At 40.5% G+C, this 20,203-nt stretch overlaps 1 protein-coding gene across 3 annotated transcripts in view; it reads right to left on the bottom strand.

The window, feature by feature from the left end:
• Positions 1-1,524: 1,524 nt before the first annotated feature.
• Positions 1,525-20,203, bottom strand: part of trim33 (tripartite motif containing 33) — a 36,048-nt gene continuing 17,369 nt past the window's right edge. Inside the window, exons 7-21 of one of the 3 annotated variants that reach the window (XM_061736634.1) lie at positions 19,682-19,828; positions 18,252-18,369; positions 16,788-17,059; positions 16,007-16,201; positions 14,506-14,562; positions 14,064-14,264; positions 13,584-13,716; positions 12,071-12,134; positions 9,393-9,546; positions 8,904-9,313; positions 8,685-8,796; positions 8,534-8,608; positions 7,329-7,481; positions 4,317-4,367; positions 1,525-3,254 (exon numbers count right to left, since the gene is read on the bottom strand). In XM_061736634.1, the coding sequence (XP_061592618.1) occupies positions 3,033-3,254; positions 4,317-4,367; positions 7,329-7,481; positions 8,534-8,608; positions 8,685-8,796; positions 8,904-9,313; positions 9,393-9,546; positions 12,071-12,134; positions 13,584-13,716; positions 14,064-14,264; positions 14,506-14,562; positions 16,007-16,201; positions 16,788-17,059; positions 18,252-18,369; positions 19,682-19,828 (2,364 nt within the window). In that variant the 3' untranslated portion in view covers positions 1,525-3,032. The remainder of the gene's footprint in view (positions 3,255-4,316; positions 4,368-7,328; positions 7,482-8,533; positions 8,609-8,684; positions 8,797-8,903; positions 9,314-9,392; positions 9,547-12,070; positions 12,135-13,583; positions 13,717-14,063; positions 14,265-14,505; positions 14,563-16,006; positions 16,202-16,787; positions 17,060-18,251; positions 18,370-19,681; positions 19,829-20,203) is intronic. The other 2 variants (XM_061736635.1, XM_061736636.1) reach the window with 2 other exon arrangements.

Raw genomic sequence — 20,203 nt, forward strand, 5'->3', positions numbered from 1 at the left:
AGTAGCCCCTTCTGCTTCAACTGAAAGAGATAAAGTTACAACTTATCAGTCCTCAGTGTTTGTTGGCTTAGCAGCATTTAGTTGTGTTTTAACCATCTGATGAAAAATGACAGGACAAACCCTCCGTGACATCACCATGGATTTCACTTTTATTTACATTTTCTTGTGATGTTTGCTGTGTGGAGTGTGGTCTGTGTGAGATGTGGGGGGTTTGGGCCCTGTTTTTACTTTTTAATAATTGTATAATTTTTAATCATTTAAAGCACTTTGTGCTACATCTTCATATGAAAAGTGCTTTATAAATAAAGTTTGATTTATTGATAAGATGGTTGGTTTCCAGATGACTAATTTAAGCCTCTTTTTCTGGAACAAGGCACCAAGGTTGAGGGTCATGTGGAACTAAGATGCAGTTCCTCAACTGGCCGCAAGAGGCTCCAAAAGAGAGTCAGTCTCCACTGACTTTCATGTTTTAATGTCCAACTTTAGAGCAGAAATTAACATATTTAAACACTGGTTAAAAAAACTGCTTTGGTCTCGTTTGCTTTCACATCCATCACAACTCTGAGGGAGGTGAACTTTTCGTACACCAGGAGGATTTATATAAAAGCAGTATTTATTTCTATTATGGTTGATTGACAGTCGGCTCAACCAATAGCTAGACACTATCACTTCATCATCCGTAATCAGATGCCAAAGTAATATTTGATTTTCCCACCTGGAAACATGTTAAATAGGCACGTTTCCATTACTCCTAGATTTATGCAAAACTAAATATCCAAAAACAAATAGTCATGGAAACAGCAGTCATATGAAAAAAAAAACTGCCAAATATCAAATAAACCTTATTTCGCTTCCAGGAGGTGATTTTTCAGGTGATTCAATAATCTACTTGTTTGGAAAAGTGTAATGAAAACACTTTTTGCACATTTCCATGCCTGTGGCAACGCTGGATGTGACAGTAACTCATTCTGAATCAGAATCATCTTTATTGGCCAGGTTCGAACATTGTCCAACAAGGAATTTGATTCTAAAGTAACCGTAATCTAGTTTCCAGTCGTTTTTGGCCTCATTAACACGATCTAGTTATGCTTAATCATTACTGCATTATATAAGGACTTTGCCTCTGAATAATCGTTCCAATGATCATCTGCTGCCTTGATCATCTGACTTTTCTTCTTTTTTTTTTTTTTTAAATAGTCTTGGCGGAACAAGCAGGCCAAAGAAGCCGGCTGGAACACAACCACCTTATAGGTGCGTTTCCACTAGCGGGAGTTCTGGGTAAACCAGCCAGACAGGAACCCTAACAGGGCCGATCGTGTTTCCATTTACACTGTAGCGCCACAAGAACTGAACTGACTGAAAAAAAAAAAAACAGCACCGCCGACCACCAGGTGGCGGAAAAGCTCATTTTTTGCAGTTTGCAAACCAGCAGAAAAATAAAAAGAAGAAACACGTAAACAACAGATGCTACATGCTTTTATTTCCAAACATTCAGCGCGGTCGAAGCGATTTATATTGGTGTAATATGACAGCAAGACCTAAACCGACTCACTGGTCCATCAATCGTTTTTATTAATGTAATCTCCAATTTCATCAAATGTACTTGTAGCGAAATGTCTCTGGTCAAAATGCTTAAATGATTTGTGGTCACATGATTTAAGTTCACATGAGAGGGCTGAACGCAATTCCCACCAGGTAACCCTTCTGGCCCGAAAAACGTCCCTCTCCTACTACAGGGCTGTTTGGCCCCGTACTGGTTCCTGAAGGCAACATTACAGAGCTGTTCCTGGTAATTGAAACAAGCACACGGCCCCGAAAAATCCACCCGGAACTCCCACTAGTGAAAAACGCGGCTCTGTCAATCCATATCAGGAGCTGGAGCTGCCAGCGAATGTGTGTAGTGAAATATCCTGTTTTGGTTCTTAAATCAGAAACAAATGCTGTTTTTAGCAGACATTGCGTTAGCACAAGCTGCTAAATGTTTGGCAACACTCCATAGCATGTTTACTGATAACATGACCACACAACCATTGGCTAAGCAGGCTGCAAATCAAAAGTCTCCACCCCTAATTATACATACATTTATCTCTTTATATAAATGTACTTGATGTGGTAAAAAAAAAAAAAAAAACTGTTACTGATGTGAAATGTAATTTGGAAACCAAAGGGTTTTTGCTTTTTAACAGGGCAGTAAAATTTCTTATTTATACTCTAAAGTTGGACATTTTAAAATGCAGATTGACTCCGTTTTGAGTTTTTTTTCCCCCTTTCCACAGTCGCCTGGTGCTTGCTCGGGACCAGAGATTGTATCAAAGAAAAGTTGTGATGCCATCAGTTGGTTTTCTCAGCGAAGCAGCAGTTATGGTCATTCTGTTGGCTTTGTGTTGATTGGACTGATTTGGAGCGAGTTGAACTGTACTGTTGAAATGCCTTGAGATTACATGCGTCATGATTTAGCACAATATGTATAAAGAGGAGAACTGAACCAAGTCCAAATGTACTCCAAGGACACATTTTTCCGATATATTTCAAGAACAAGTTTTATTGATGACGCGCCAAAACATCTATACTGGAGGAATACCTTCAGACGGTTAGACTCTCTTATTTACATAACATTTCCACAAAGTCTTACAAACACTCGGTAGGCTTCATGTCAAACTTTAGATATAATACATCAAAAGAAAAAACGGGGGTTTTCATGTTTTATAAAGCAATTGTCACAACAAATCTACAAATGCAAATGGATGATAGAAAACAAAAAGAACCAGTTGCTAACTACTGCAAAACAAGTCCTACTTCCAAATCTGTACAAGCGAGTTCTACTTCCATCATACACGGGGGGGACGGTGGGGACGGGACTGCAGCTCTTCCTTCCTTGCGTCTCGGGAGCAGACGCAGTTGCGGACAATTCTTTCCAGTTTGTGAAGAAAACCTCATCTTTTTGATGCGTCCAAAAGAAAAGAGAAGCGTGGGCCTGGAGGAAGACAGTTCGTTTTTTTTCTCCCCACTTCTGTTTTATTTTATGCCGTTTCTTACTTTATGTGGACAATCTTTTCGTCCGTTTTCAAACGTTTGCGCCTGGGCTGTATGAAGTCCTCCTCGGAGTCGTCCGTCTCGTACTCCTTTTCTTTTTCTTCCGGCTGCTCGGCTGATTCTGGCGTTTCGGGGAAGATTTGGCCTGGGAACAGCTCCAGCAGCTTCTCCTCAAAGTACACGCTCACCGCCTTGCCAGATATCGCCATCTCTGATCCCGCCTGCCAGAGGAGGAAGAGGTCAGAGAGGAAGGGTGGCAGGAGTGATAAAGAGACAGAGGATGAGGGCACCGTCGAGCGGGAGTGATGAATGAGTTTGAGGCAGGAAGGAGGAAGAGGAGAATGAGGAGACAAATTAGATTTGGTTAAAACTCCTGGTGGCAAGGCGGCAGCAGCTCAACCTTGCTGTAGGAGCAGAGATATCCCGTCCTCCTGTCCCACTGCAGCTCCATGAAGCGTTTCCACCTTCTATTAAACCACATCTAACCCCGTGGGAACAGAACTGTCAATTTCAAACTGAGACCACAAATCGTCTGCTTGTTTTGCCAAAAAATAAATCCACGACCAAAATACTGAAAAAAAATCAAATCTGGAATGAGAAACAAACCTTCAGTGCATTGGTGTTGGCTTGAAAGGCCTCGATTTCATAAAAGATTAGAAGATAAACTCCAGACTGCAGCTGTGATGATATGAGGGGGCGTGCACACTAAACCAAGCTCATCCCACTGATGTCGAATAAGGGGAAATAAATGTAGTTGTTAACAACAGAGCCTAAGTGTACTTTAATTAAACAGTTGGTGGCCCTACATTTCCATTCAGGTTTCATTAATCCACAGCAGAGGGAAGCATGAAAAAAAAATAATTTTTAACATGCTGGAAGACATTCTGGGAAATTAATGTCTTTGCAAATTTAATGCAGATTTTTATATAATGTCAACGGGACTGAATGTGATAAATTATTGCAATTAAGCATTTGTCACGATTCCATCCATTTGCCTCAATAGTATCTCCTCTGTTGGCATCGATAACCATCTAAAACTTAATCTATCTTCAATAGAAATTACAGTTGGGGCCTGATGCAGTTTCTCCCCTTCAATTCATCTCAGATCCTAAGTTATGGCGAGATAAACGTCATTCCTGCTTGTTTGAAAGCTCCGCTCCACCTCCCCCATCCAGCCTGCGTTTGTTTCTCATTAATACTTCAGACTAAGAAGAGAAGAAACATTTCTTGGAGCTTCAGTGGGAGGTGACAGGACATCTGAGCTCTTTCTTTAAACTACTTACCTGCGGATTAATCTCTTTCTCCTCATCATAAACCTGGATTATTCGAGACATCTAAAAAGGGGCAATAATATTACAACAAAGACAATCAAGCAGCAAGGGGGAAGAGAAGAGTTCACAGCACAAGCAGATTCAATAACATCTAGGATTTGTTTTTGTGTTTTTTTGATTTGCTTAAAAATCACCAGGTCATTAAAGTCAGAAGTTAAACAGCAAGTACAAGTTACACAGGTGATATAGACTTTCAGCAGCACAGTGATTTCCCACACAACACTTTCTTTTCATTTTGAAAAGCTTTAGCTCTTATAAACCTTTTCATGCTTTTTAAAGCTTTGCTTATCCTTAAAAAGCATTTTTCTAAAAAGGGTCTCCAGTGTATATTGTCTTTAGGCATAAGATGAACGAGAACTGACTCAATCATGTTACTGCAGCTGAAAATAGTTTATTCTTGAATCAAGTATTCTCAGAAAATGTCATTAACGTTATCAAAGGCTTCCCGCAGATAAGCAGCTCTTAGTTTGAGAGCTGCATTTAGCAGGTATTATTGCATCAGGACATTTCTTTGTCTTTAAATGCAGAGTCCAGATAACAGCTCGTCTTTTAGTTTTCAGTGTAGTCCAGGTTTTATTAATTTATATTAAAAAAAAGGATTAAATCTATTCTACACTATAAATGTGTTGCCATTAGTGGGAATTCGCATCTTGGTGCATAAAATGAGGACTTTACTTGCTGTTAATTTAGGTAACTTTAGAATAAAACAGCTTTGCTGGAAGAGCCTTCAGTCACTGACTGCAAACATCACTGTGGTTTCAGTTTCAGAAATTATTCACAGAAAGAACTTCCTTATGTTGCTGGGAATTAAAAAGAAAAAAATCCCCCATCAGAATATCCAGTACTGTTTTTGTGAATCCCTCAGCACATATCTGAAGAGATTGTGAGAAGTGTCAGTGCCAGAAAGAACAAAAACATCAAACTTCAAAATATATCAATCCCTCAAAGGAGAAAAGGTTTAAGGCTGTGTTAATTATTCACTGAGAATTGGAAGTGACCCCCTCCATCATGACGACACAAAGTTGTTTTCAGTGTTAAGAGGGTTCAGAGTTCCTGCGGTTAGTCTCACGACAAGACAGTGACACTTTTAACCTCCATCGGCGTTAGTACGAAACCACAAGCACACGGGTGTTTAGAACCACCACTGTTATCTTCATTTTCTGATACACCATCTTCAAAGCTAGGTTAGACAAATGTGGTTACGGTAACAATATATCTACAACCCAATCTGCAAAGTGTAAATCAAAACAGAATGCTTGTGATCTGATGAAAATATGATCTCCTTTGAATGTGAAGGCAGCAGATGAAACTTTGGGACATGGGCACCTAAAGGATGGAAATGTTTGCGGTTCTCATGGTCAACATTTGGAGGAACATCTTGTAACTAATCAGGTTAAATGGCAACAGGTCAATGACCTGACTGGAAATAAAATGAGCATCAAAAGCTTTACTCATGCAGCCAGCTCATCATCTCGTTTTGTGAAATTCATGAAAGCAGAAGCGAAGGTGTAACGGGGCTTGAAGATGGCTGAAAACTCAGCATAGAAGATGAAATCAGTCGGCACATCGCCGGCAATGAGAGACTGCTTGTTATAAATGCAGCAAAAGGGACAAAGTCCAAGTGACAAGCATGATGGAGACGTGCAGAATTCTTTTTTTAAATCTCTCCAGCTTTGGGATCAGAACGATCGGAGGCGCAGAGGCCGACTGGACTGGCTGCATTATGAACTTTATCCCTCGACTCAAGGTACTGGCCTGCTTAGCAACCTCCTCCTGCAGCCAAGCGGGTGACCTCCTCCCGCAGCCAAAACCAAGTAAAACCCAGTAAAATCTGCGCCGACGGTCTGCTGGCCTCACTTTTAACGGGTGCAGTTATTCTTCAAAGTTTTGTTCTTCCCACCAAAACTTACATAAGCATTTATTCAGCAGCAACCAGTCGGTGACGAGAGACATCAGGGACTTGGTGGCCGTGGACAACGAACACGAGAAAGACAGAGACATCCTTCAAACTGTGGAGCGCCGGTAAAGTTTGTGACCATTGAGAATGCACAGAATGCATGAAAGAGGAGATCTCCAGTACAGTTTCATGATGCAAGAGACTACTATAAAAAGAGGCAGCTTCTCTCAAGTTCACCAATCTGCAGAACCCGTTTGTAAAACGTGTCAAACAATGTCAGAATAATGATCCTCAGCATAAACCTGCACAGACTGAGGATCTCATCATCTACAAGATAATGTTATGAAAAGATTCGGAGAATATGAAGAAATCTCTGTGTACATGGGTCAAGGACAGAAATCCCTACTGGATGTTTGTTCCTCAGACGCACTGCGGTAAAACCAGACATGATTCTTTCACCGAAGTCACTTCAGACTCAGGAACACATCCAGAAAACAGTCTGACGCATCATCCACAGATGCAGGTTAAAGGTCGAGCGTACAAAGAAGCAGTAATATGTGAACAGTATCCAGAGAGGCCTCCATCTTCCACCACGATGGCATATTTCAAAAAGTGAAGATGAAACTGACTTTGAAAGTCTTTTCTGCAACTGTGGACGTCATAACCTAAAGATTAAAGAGCAAAGGGACTGTCCAGCTTTCTATCAGCCCAACATTCAAGTCTTTGGTGGTTTGAAGGAGCTTTCATGTCTATGGAAAGGGCAGCTAGTACATCAGGAATCCTGTCCCAACTTTTTTGGGACGTGCTGCTGCAGTCAGACACCTACATATATATTATTATACTGAGGTTTTCAAATCATTGCATTCTGTTTTTAGTTACAGTATCAACGTTCTGGGGGTCGTTGTTTATATGGTTTGCCTGTTATTGTTTCATCTTGAAAACGGGTCGAGTAAATGAAATAAGGGTCTTAATTAGTTTTTGGTAATTAAAAATGTCTAACCGTGTCCGCATGCACACATACACAGACGCCACTCCCTCAAAGCAGGCGGAAAACTCATGCTGCTCACCTCATTGTACTCTGCACAGTTTTTGAAGATAAGGCGTATGTCAGACACGAAATCCTGGATGGACTTGTAGTAGTAGGGGCTGTGTAACTGGAGCTTCTTCTTTGCTTTCTTCAGGTCCATGGGCTGCTTAATAATCTTGTAGTAGTTGGGTACCTGGGTCGAAGGAAAGTAGGGCATGTCAAAAACATTTTTTTTACTGCTTTAATGTGAGGTAGAGCAGAAGTTATGGTTTTGGAAAGACATTCACACACCTTTAGGGATTTACGTTTGGTTATTTTGGCACATGAATTACTAAAAATAGTCAATGTTTGTTTTTATCTGATGCCTGACTTCAAATCATGGGACAGAAATCACAAAAAAGCTGAAAAGTTATATTTGAACAGCTCTTTCTCACTGATTTGTACAAAAAAAAAAAAAAAAAAAAAAAAAAAAAACAACCCATAAAGAATTGAGTAGTCAGTCAAACTATCCAACGTTCATCATCCTTGAACAGCACCAGTTAAAAGCTGAGTGTGGCATTTGTGTGACAGTTTTGTGGATTTATTACAAATTTGTCATTATAAAACACCAAGTCTAATTTTGGAATGCAATTTAACATAAAACTTAAAAATATACATTAAAAAATAAATAAAACTGGGTTTGATTAGATGCAACTACTTGAACTAGCACCTAAAAACATAACTGCTGTGAAACTTGCGGATTTATCCGTTTCATGACTTTGTTTGAAGATTATCAGTCACAAAAAAAATATATATATATATATATATATTTTTAATTATTAGCTGTCAAATACACAACCACCTGTTTCCTGTAAGTGGATGCTTATGTGGTGAAGCCCCAAAAATGTGAGCAGGGCAAAAAATATACTTCTGGCTCCCTTGGTGAACTAGTTGGGTTAATTTAATCATCTATGCAGAGCATATCTACTGGACACCACTTTTATTCCTTTTCTTAGTAATTTTCATAATAGTTGGGACATGCAGAAACATCAAATGTAACCCAAAATCTTAAACTGATATAAATAGAGAAGGAATATATTCAAATTTTTCCACAGAAAGAATTTCAGTGATACTGTGAATAAATTATCTACTTGATGGAAGTGATACCATCCCATGCTCATTAATGACATAATATCTATTAATGTTCCCAAGCAATCATATTCAGTTAAAGGATAAATGAGGCGTGTGTCATGTGGAAGTACTTACAGAGCTGGGAACGGGTTCCCTAAAGCCCATGCTGAGCTCATGACAGTAGATGTACAACAGGAGGCGTTCACATCTCTGCAAAGGGAGGGAAAATCAGATTAGTGGCACTAATCGTGAGCAGTCGCTCCGAGGATGTGGCGGCTGTACTGACCCTTTGGTCTTGGGGACTCAGGCTCTGCTCCGCTTTTATTTTCTTGCTGTCTTCACAGTAGTCTATTTCGGGGGAGCTTATACTCCGGCAAAACGTGCAGAGGAAGTCCCCCCTGGGAAAACACAAGTAATTAAATTAAAACGGCAAAAGGTCTCGACTGGCGCTCTGATCCCATTTCTACGTCGGGACAGAGGAAAGAAAGCTCAGCTCGTCACTTACTTTGGGAAGATCCTTATGGTGGGTACATGGCATTTCATGTGGAACACCTTGGGACAGTGGTCACAGCACAGCAGGTCTCCGCCGTTGATACAAACGGCACACCAGTCTTCGTTGGGGTCGTCCTCTTTCCCACCCAGACTCCCCGTCGCTTCAGACGCTCCGCTCCCTTTGTTCTCTGTCCTCTTTCCGTTGGTGACAGGACAGTCTAACTTGCTGCTGCTGTTGTCGGCGGATGATGAGGTAGTGGAGGTCGTAGTGGTAGCAGCGGAACATGACGCGATGGCACCGGTGCCATTTAGCCCTGCGCACAGCATCTCAGAGTCTGGCTCCGTTTTGATGCGATCTCCCAGTGTCTTCAGAGAATCCTGGCCTGATCCGAGTCCTAGCGGGCTGTTCTCCGGACTGCTCATCTGAGACACACATTTTAAAACGTCAAAATCACACTGAAATCTTGTAGGTTATTTCAAAATGAGAAAAAGGTGTTTTTACCATGCAGGCACTCCTTCCAGCATCTTTCCCCCGCTCTGTCTTCAAAGAAGAACCTGGACAGCTGTAGCTGTCCTCTGTGCCAGGCTCCTTCTTCACTCTAACCTGGTCTGCATTAGCCCCGCCCCCTGGCCCCGCCCTCCCTGCTGAGCTACAGCTGAAAAAAAAAAAAACAGACAAAACCAAACCATGAACAAGCAGAGGTGGACAGAGTACTCGACCCCAGTACTTGAGTAAGAGTACAAATACTACTGGTCAAAATTTACTCCGTTACAAGTAAAAGTAGCTCAGTCAAAATATTACTCGAGTAAGAGTAGGAAAGTACCTGCTTTTAAAAAGGTACTTAAGTATTCAAAAGTAAATGCTTTTAAATTTACTTAAGTATCCAAAAGTAAATGCTTTTAAATTTACTTTAAGTAAAAGTAAGAGTAAGAGTAAATTTCTTATTTTCCACAGCAGTAAATTACTATATTTTTTCTAAATTAATTGTTGCGGCTCTGTCTTGACAAACTCAGGCTACTTTGGCGATATCGTTTTGAGGAGGCTTGACGTATTTCCGCTTTACGTACATCCCAGTGGAGAGCGTGCACTGTGATAGGTCTCCTCCTTTGACAAAAACAGCTTGTGTCCAATAGGATTTTAGGGAAGAAGAAAAAAGAGCAGACCTGAAAGTAACGAGTACTTTTCAGCCTTCCTAGAAATTTACTCGAGTAAAAGTAAAAATATTTTTCTTGGAAATGTATTCAAGTAAGAGTAATAAGTACCAAAGAAATCTAATACTCAAGTAAAGTACAAATCCTCTGGATATGTACTTAAGTACAGTACTCAAGTAAATTTACTCCGTTACTGTCCACCACTGTGAACAAGTCCTGATTGCATGAAGATGCAGGCGTCAACATGGATTTTACATGAATTAAATTACAAATATAGTTAAATATATAATTAAATATAATCCAACACATGAAAAGGACTATGCAGTATTTTATTTAATGTGCATTTTGCTCCTGAAATTAAAGATATGGATATTTGACAGAGAATCCAAATGCAAATGTGCAAAAAAAAAAAAAAGTGAAATCCAACAGATTCTCACAGTTGAAATATTCTCCATCTTCAACATGAAACATGAACATCAACATCAACATGAAAGGCAGGCGAGTGTTTCGGAGGAGCATTTATGTTCGTCTTGAAATGCTCCCAGTGAGGTCTGATTCATTTTGAATGAACAAACACAGTAAACCCCTTGCATACATTCCCAGTCACACTTGTTGCTTTGTTCGGCCGTGAAATCGTCAATAAATGTTAATGTTCCAGTTCTGGCTGCAGCCTGAACCGTAACGCAAGCGCTTCAAATGTTGACAAACGAGGTGGTTATCTGGCTTATAACCCCTTTCACCGCATGTTCCTCTTTCAGGACAGGAACTGATATTGGCTTCAACAGTTGATACAACTTTGTTCCCCAATTCTGCCGGTTTCTTCTTGATTGTCTGAACTGACAACGTAACCTTGAGCATTCTTTTTTTGGTCATGCGCGCGTTTTCATTCGCCATGTTAATGAGTGTCCGGCCTTTTCCACACACCCACACCTGGTATCCCAGAATGCACCAAGCAAAGGAGTTTAGAAAACCCAACCACCTCTGATGCACAGCAAATAGATTTTGGTTTGATGTCAATTATTTTTCCCTCCTTTCTCCTCGTGCTGGCGGGGAACGCCAGCGCCTAATGGCATGAGTGAACTCGTCTGAAAGGTCAACTAAAGAAACATCTAAAAAAGGAACTTTCTGGAGTATAAACAACTTTAGAGTTACTATTAGGTGTTATGTGACTCAACAGTTTTGAGTGACAACTGATAACTACTTAGAACTTGTATATTTTATCATTAACTTGTATATTTCATCATTAACAGTAAGCCATAGAAGTGTGACTGGAAAGCCATGTCGACATAATCAAATACAAACAGTTTTCTCACTGTTCCCAATATTCAAATATTACGTAAAACCAGCTAGTTATATCATTAGACCTCTTATGAATGACCTCTCTGTCAGTCGATCATTTTTAGGGAGATGCTTTTTATATCCTTTTTGTATGGATACAGTTAAAATGACCCGTGTTAGTCCTTCGGGACCCTCTACTCCCTCACTTAAATGGAATCACATTTTTCAGTTGTCAAAGGCTTCAAACAGACATTCCTGCTTTAAGTGCGAAAAATTACTGTTTTACTGCAAACTAATTTGGTTGGAACTTACAAGTTCTTCAATTCATATTATTTTTGCCAACAACATTCACACTCAACATCTAATAATATAACTGGGGTTGTTTCAACTCCGGGTTGTTTATGTAGTGTAACTAATTACTTTTAAGCTGTGTCCACGTCTTTTCGGGATAAGTCTTGTTTACTTTGGAGCGATGGTCTACCAACTGTGTAAGAGCAGCCCGCCCCCAACTATAACTTTCTAAAGAAGTTAAATAATTAACATAAATTTGCAAATAAAATAAATAAATAAATGATTTAACATCCTGATGAAGTTAAATCATTTTTCCTCCGCACGGCAAAGAAAAACAAAATCTTAAGACCAAATTTTCTAACAAAACATGTCCCACATTTAACAACGGCCAAAATGTATATACAGTATAAATATTTTACATTTTAAAATCATTGAAAAGGACTGATTTTAAAGACTCACCTTCCTCTGCTGCCCGTGCTGGATGTGCTGGAGGGACGTGCTGGTGTGTGGGCGTTGGACAGACCTGCAGACAAACGGAGACTTCTCACTACAGGGTTCGACACAAAGTCGTCACGCTGCCTTCAACTCTTGGGAAATCCGCCGTGCTAGTAGCTACATGTTCAACTTCTTCCTTCGTGTGCAGATTAAGTTTATGCAGTAACTTTACTGAAATGAAATTGCCATTTCATGGATATTTTTGTTTGTGTACTTATTGTATTTTTCTTTGTTTCTTTTACCTTTTCTTTTCTATTCTTTTGCTATTGACTGTTTTGTTTTGGTGATTTTGTATTGAGGGGAGGATTTTTTATAAGCCCTTCGGGCTTCTTTTCCTCTCCTGCACAAATTATTTGTCCTTGTATGATAAAAAAGAATTATTGCGTTATCACTGTGCAAATAAATAAATAAATGAATAAATAAAAAAACTTTGTGCAAAACTTGAAAACGAAAGCTTAAGCTTAAATGAGAGGCATGTTTGACCTGACATACCTTTGTTTTAGGGACCGTGTTAAACGATCGTGCTGACTCAAGTATTTGCACCCGTCCATTTGTAAACTGCACAAATGACTCGAGATGAGTAATCCATGAACCACTCGGCTGTATCCGACACGGAAAACAACAATTGAAAACCCACTGGTGCCTATGCGGAGTGGACGGTTAGGATCAGCGGGGCATGACCTGAACCATCAAGCAGGGGGAGGAAACCCTGATCTGATCCTCTGGTGCCACCTGAGGATCAGGGTTTCCTCCCCTGAGGATCAGTCCTGCATGTTATAATTAACTCCTAACACACCTGATTGAAATTAAAAGTCATCATCAGCTTGTCATCAAGGTCTGAACAAATCCGTTAATGACAGTTATTTGTATCAGGGTGTGATGAAGCAGAGAAACCTCTAAAACAAGGACCAGGGTTGCCTACCCCTGTATAAAAGCCTTCAGCTTATCCAAACACCACCATGTTGCTTTGGCTGATTACTTCTCATAATAATCCAGTCTCTTATTTCTCATTTTGGTTCCACATTTTTTATGACTTCTTTCCTGGACTTTTGTAGCCACCAACATGTCCTTCACGTGCTTTGGAAACCGCCCCGCCTCCATTTACGGTTTCATCCATCCCTAGATGTGTAGTCGCAGTTTGATTGCTTGAGTTGAGGCGCGAGTTGAGCTTTTGACTACAGAAACCCTGCAGCTGAGGCACATGGCGACCACAGTTGAGCTTGGCAAAATGTCACGCCAATCAAAGTTAATGGACAGCTACATGCGAGCGAGGAACATGAAAGCTGTTTGACTCGTATGCAGACGTCAAGGACACAAAAAGGCTATGATAAGAGGCTCCTCACAAGGTCCAGTCGCACAACACTTCAAAACAGACACTGATATGTATTTTTATCATGAAATGATTTTTAGTCCTAACAAATCAGGAGTTCCATGAACTGTGGCTAAAGTTTTGACAATAATAATAATAATAAGGTACCTGATGAACCAGGAGAGAGTGTGGACAATCCCGGCGACGGGTTCATGTCCACTGTACCAAGATGATGCTGTGTGCTGGCTGTGATGTAACGAGTAAGAAGGTGACCGAGGTTGCTGGAACCAGCGTCTTCCAGCTGATAATTTGGAGAAAAAAACAACACCACCATTGTGATGAGCAAAGTATCACCAGAAAAACACGTCACACAAGATGCTGGTGTAGATTTTCAGTCTTTCACGTCATGGTAATTGTAAAAAGCCAACCCATGTGCCTTCTATTAACGTTTTTAATTGACTTATTTGTTGGAAAGACAAATTATCCAATAATAACAACAAGTCGAGATATTTTTTTTCTTCTTTTTTTGCACATTATCTCAAATCTGATTGCTTTACACAAGACTCTGCTGTCAGTGAACACACCAGTTCATCATTCTCGTGGATATTTCTCTCTCTTTATTCCTTAAGTGTAATATTGTGCTGTTACCTGAATGGGCGGGATCTCAGGTAGGCAGGGAAGGTTCTCAGGATTGGTGACGGAGGGAATGAGCTCAATGGGACCAATTATGGGGCTGGCAGGGCCGCGGTGAGAATGGGCCCCGGCCATACTGGCACTGGTCGGACTCGTGGGATTGGCATTATGCAGGGATGCCACTGGAAAAGGGCCCGCGTGTCCTGGGTTGGAATGCTACACAGCAAAAGAGAGGAGGAACCGAAGGACATGCCAAGAGTGAAAGACAAGGGTGAGGACAAGAAAGAGGAGAAAAAAGGGAGGGAGAGAGGAGGACAGAAACAAAGAGGTCACTAAATGAATTTCAAAAATAAAATCTGTGTAATGGAAACAGCATGGTTTCAATTATCATGCAGTTGAGTGAGCAAACATGCTGCACAAGCCACATAAATGACAAAGAAGGAAAAAAGTGCCAAACCCCTGATTGCAGTAAGAAACGAAACCTTTGGTGGCTCATCTCAGATTCTATAGACATCTGGACACAAAGAAAAAGGGGCTGGATATAGTGGATGTCTCTCTTGCCTAGTCTAACATGCAGGTAATAAACGTACATTTCTTTCTTTTTTTCCCTCCATACTGCATTGCATCAAGCAAACGTCAGCTTCACATGTACATCCGCGATGGTGACCTGTGTCATTTGCATCTTTCCCTGAAAACAACCACTTCAGCGGCTTGTATTTTAAATATAGATGGGCAATTATGCATCCAAGGATAGTAACTTAAATCTGCATAACATGTATATTCATGGGAAACAGTTACCAGTGGAAACAAAAACCCTGCTACAATCAGACTGAGACTGAAAGTCAAATGAGCTGGGCAGCATTTTTTTGTTTGGAAAATGCTCAATCTAAAACTATAAATACACAAAACTATTTTACATGTGATTTTAAATGCTAAAACTCACGTCTACCTCCGGTCACTGCTGAGAGCTCCACTCTTGTCCCAAAAGTTAACTATCCCCACTGCAGGGATTCATTTTAGCTTTGCTCAGAATCTATTTTGTGTAATTTCCAGGTGTTTTCAGGGAATTCAGCGGAGCACGTCTGTTGTGAGTGATTAAACAAACAATTGCAACTATAGAAAATATTCCCTGTGACATCTGGCATGAAGTAAGATAAAACATCCTCCCAAAACAGACAAACGAAGGGTTAAGGGACTGGAGTCTGGAGTTAGTATTTTGCTCTTTGAGCTCACTGCAGTCTGGATGAATTATGGTAATATTTCTGTGCACATTTAATGTTTTAATTACAATGATGACCTGCAGATATTCTAGTCAGAGGCTAAAATGACCGTAAAATTAGTTTAATGCAATTTGAAGAACAATAATGCATTATTTTCATAAATGTTTATTAGCAGACACAAAGCAAGGTTTCACTCACTTCATTCATTTTAAATATGGGAGCACTTGACTAAGATTTGTGAAGGGATTAGTCAGCAAAAATAAGTATTTTAGTGAGCAAAATCCACACTTTTATACAAACTTTGGACAAAAGCATTATTTGAAGATTATAATAAACACATATTCTGAAACACTGGAATCGTTGGCACAAAGATACCCGTCAGCCAGTTATAAGATCCAGCATTACATGCTGCATCAATAAGACAGTTTTAACGTTCACGTTGCATAAAAAAAACTAGAAGCGTCTGCTCCTGAATTCCTACAGATTATTGCAGGTAGAAGAGAGATAAATGAATCCCTGTTTCTGTACTGGTTGGTATATCCGAATCATTACATGCATCACAGACAAGGATGGCACATAAATAAATAAATGCCGTTTTCTTAAGCTGGCTGTTTCAGCCTCCCTCCTGTATCTATACACTACCGATTACACCAGAACTGACATTTTTGGTGTAATCGGTGTAATTACAGGTGATGTAGTAAACATTTTACTAGTGCATATTAGTGCGTTTCTACAGACCTGTCTCTGTAGCTGAGGCTGCATCAGCGAGGAATACTGCTGCCCGTTATGTCTGGGCTGAGCTGTGGACGTCCGGCTTTGTGGTGGACCTGGAATACGCAAGTGGTGGGAGGAGGGGTACATGGAGGGACCGGGTCCTCCGTTCATACCCCCGGGTCCTCTCTGGAGCTGCTGCATACTGATTAGTCTTGGGGGCTGATTGAGGAAGAAAAAAAAGAAATTCACAGAAATTAATCATTTGTGACGCACAACCTGAGCAGTTAATGAATAACCTGGGTGCGGCAGAGTCATGTGATTATAAACAAAAGAATAATTAGAAGGGTGATCAAAAGTTAATCAATCTACATGAAGTAACCAAAAGATCTGAAACAAAACATCAATTCCTGACTGAAAAAACAGTTACACATTGATGTGGTTAATCCTTTTGAATTGAAAAATGAATATATAGCTAAAACAGGGTCATGTGCTGTACTAATCCCTTGCTTCATAGAAATCAATGAAATGGAAGCAGCATCTGAATTTTGCCAGTTCTCGGCAGTTTTTTTTTTTGTAAGATATTAATATCACGCAGGATTTATTTTTGTTTTCTGAGAAACCCCTGAAATGATTTTCAATTCCTGATTCCATGAACCAGTGTGCATTAACTGAAAAGGAAAACGAGATGAACTGTGGAGCCCCGCCTCATTAAATGCATCTCCTAATATCCTCCTACCAACTTAGTGGGGTGTGAGTTTAGTCTAAAAGCGTGTCCTCAACTGTATCACTGTAATTATTTCCGTACCTGCTGAACCATGGGCGGGCCGGCCTGTCTGGCATGCTGCTGGGACATTTGGGAGGCGATGCGCATCTGTTGCTGGATCTGCTGTTGCTGCTGCTGATGCTGCTGCTTCTGCTGCGCGTAGGCTGCCTGCTGCATGTGCTGCAGCCGGAGCTGAGCCAGGTTGATCTGTCCCGGGTGTTTGCCGGGGTGACCGTGACCTGGTGAAATGGCCGGTCCTGCCATCGGATTGGGAGGCTGTGCAGGTGGAGGAGGTTTCTCAACTACCAAATTACCTGGGATTACAATAAGATGCGTTTCAGTGAGCTGAGTTTATAAAAAAAAAAAAAAAGGTTTGCATGCTTTAGTCAAACCAGATACTTTAAAATGTTTATTCCATTCATATAGAGGGAAAAAATATCACTCCAAATGTTGTTAGGTTTTCAGACATTAGATCTCAAACAGTTAAAACAAGGTGATCCAATCCTTTGCCATCAAAAGTACTTGATTTGTACTGAACACGAGAGCTGCAGCCTCCAGCCCATTGTAAACCAAAACAACTGATGACAATGACCGTTTGATCTTATTATCCTAGTTCGGGACCACAGACACTGAACCCTAAGCTGTTTTACAGACAGGTAAACTTAATTAGTCGTTTCCTTTTGTCCGTGTGCCTTTCGCTGTACGTTTAACTCAACTGAATTAAATATTATTTTATTAACCCCAAAAGGGAAATGATACTGTTGCAGTGTAACTCAATTAAGGAAATTAAATTAAATAAAGTTGAAAAATAAAAAAATTAAATCAAGTGAAACATCAGGTGACAAACTGGGAATTTCATCAGAGTACTGTAGCGTGACCGAGGGATCCGGGAACATAATGAGTGAACTGGGCTGTTGTGCCAGTAGCCTGGCAACAACTGGGCTGTTGGCAGCAGGTAATACAGGTGAACGCTCCCTCCAGACGAGTCACAGCCAGCAGTTCAACATCTGGAGAGTCGAGGGGCCACAACAGCCGCTCTTCATCAAACACTGAAAACTCTTGCTGATTTTCTTAAGTCAAACTTTCCTGGATGCAGGGTGATTCTCTGGGCCTTAAAAAAAGTGCCCGAGTTACCAATAAAAATAATTCAAGTACAACAGCTTCTAAACCAATGTACAAAACTGTTAAAAATAAAATAAATAAAAATCAGAATTTTGTAGTCTTGGCATAAAAAAAAATAAAAAAATGACAAGAGCTTTTATGTGAGATATCACAGCTGCTGAGTTTGACCGTGTGCTAAATGCTGGGTGAAAACAAAGCCAAAAGCACTATAGTAGGTACACCTCGGTGTTTTCCCCTCCCACCAGAGCAGGACCTCATGCAGGACAATAGCACTCAAAAGCCTGAATCAGTGACGTCTGACCAGTCCAAAAACACAAAAAGTTGACCCAATCAACAAATTCAACGTCGTTGGAGAGAAAGAGAGAGAGAAGAAGCTTCTCCTACCTAGATTTACCACATTTTTGGCCCAGAACGTGGGGTCACAAAAGAAGCGCACAACCCCATTGGACTGCGGTGCGGGCTCCATCCTAGCCTTGAAGAGCTGGCGGAGCTGGAACATGATCTACACGTATGCAGAGAAATTATTGTTCTGTTAGTCGTGGCTGTTCCCCTCACTATTTATATGAAACATGAATATTCTGTTTTCGGCAGGTAGTTTACTCATAGCTAGTGACAGCTATGCAACATACAAACTTTTTGTAAGCTGTGTGATCCTGACTAAAAGTAGCTTGTCTCCAAGAAGACTGCTTGGTATCAATCTCACAGGCCTGATAAACCCAGTGATGCAGCAATAAGGGGTAAATAAGACATTGGAACCACATACTAGACCTTATAAGTCTAAAATACACAGGTTTATCAATTAGGCACCCAGAAGGCAAAGGGACCGAATCCACTGTCTCAGTAGTTAGGCTGGAGACATGCAGGTTTTTGGAAAGAAGGAAGGAAGGAAGGAATAAACATGCAAATCATGCACAGTGAAAACATAGTTAAACAATATATCACATCACATGAATATTGTAAGTGATGAAGCTTATTGATTTCAGAGAAATATTGTCAGAGATTCTGAGTCCTTCTTTTGAAACATTACCAAGGTTGGTTGTTTAACTTCCATATGCATAAATCAATACGTCAGTCCCACCTCAAACACACACTTTTTTCTCTTATTTAAATTATCCAAACTAATTGAATGAAACGAGCGGAAAATAAATAAAGCAGTCGATCCAAACCAATTGAATCTACTGCTGTGGAGCTGCACATATTCTTTAGCTCCATCCCACCCTTCTACTACTCCATCAGCCCCTAACACACACACACACACACACACACACACACACACACACAAATTCTCAATCATGCAAAAGCTTAAACGCTTTTCTTATGCTGATAACAAATTCCTCAACTTTACCACTTTGTCTTTAAGCATTTTAGCAATTAAAATATAAAAGTGCACACTGCGCGAGGCGGTCACTTTCACCGCTCCTCGCTGCTTCAAGCAGAGAGAAAGACTTCATATTTGTATACCGCCACAATGACCTTAACAGATGCTCAGAGTATGTGGCGGCTGATTACAGAAGGAAAGAAAGAAGTGGCAGAAAGAACAAACAGCTGCAGTAGAAAATTGACTTGAAAGCTGATTGCTAACGATGACACAGGTCATACTGACGACAATCAAGACTCTCAAAGTGGTGAAGATTTTTTTTTTTTTTTTTTACTCTGAGGAATCTTCTTGCACCACCAACTTTATTTTCCACTTGCTCTACAATCATTACTGTCATCAGCTAACAAGAAACGACTATTTCATAAGGATGTCTTTAACCAGAACGTACCTTTTAAAGCCTTAAAGTGTTGAACGTGTGAGGTTTGAACAAACGTACCGGTCTCTTGCTGTAGAGGAACGCTGTGCTGCTGCCAGACGTGATGGCCCAGTGGCAAAAGTTGAGCACATGGTGAATCTGCTGGGCGAGCTGGGTGGTATCTTTATGCTGAGCCACGAGCCTCATACTGCGCTCTTTTGTCACACTCTAAAAAAGAGAAGGGACATCAAAGTTTTTCAATAATCTGAGATTCAAAACAGCCTGAACTCCATCTATAAAGGACAAATCTGTAGCCAGGCCAGTACCACGACTTATCACACGCATGTTGATTAATTATATTGTTTTATGTTCCTACAGGAATTTATGGCCATCTTCAGCTTATCAGCTCAAACCTTAGCATTACTGAATGATATGTACCTGAATTGGTTGAGTCTGAACAGAAACAAATGAACACCACCATAAGAGAACAACTACCTACCACCACACAGAGGTGGTTTCGGATGGGTTCCCACCTGCTGTCATTTCTGTTGAGCTGCATTTGTTTTGTTATTTTGGTGAATGAATTGTCACCATAATAGTACA

This window comes from Cololabis saira, chromosome 12 (assembly GCF_033807715.1).
Source record: "Cololabis saira isolate AMF1-May2022 chromosome 12, fColSai1.1, whole genome shotgun sequence".
Lineage (NCBI taxonomy): Eukaryota > Metazoa > Chordata > Actinopteri > Beloniformes > Belonidae > Cololabis > Cololabis saira.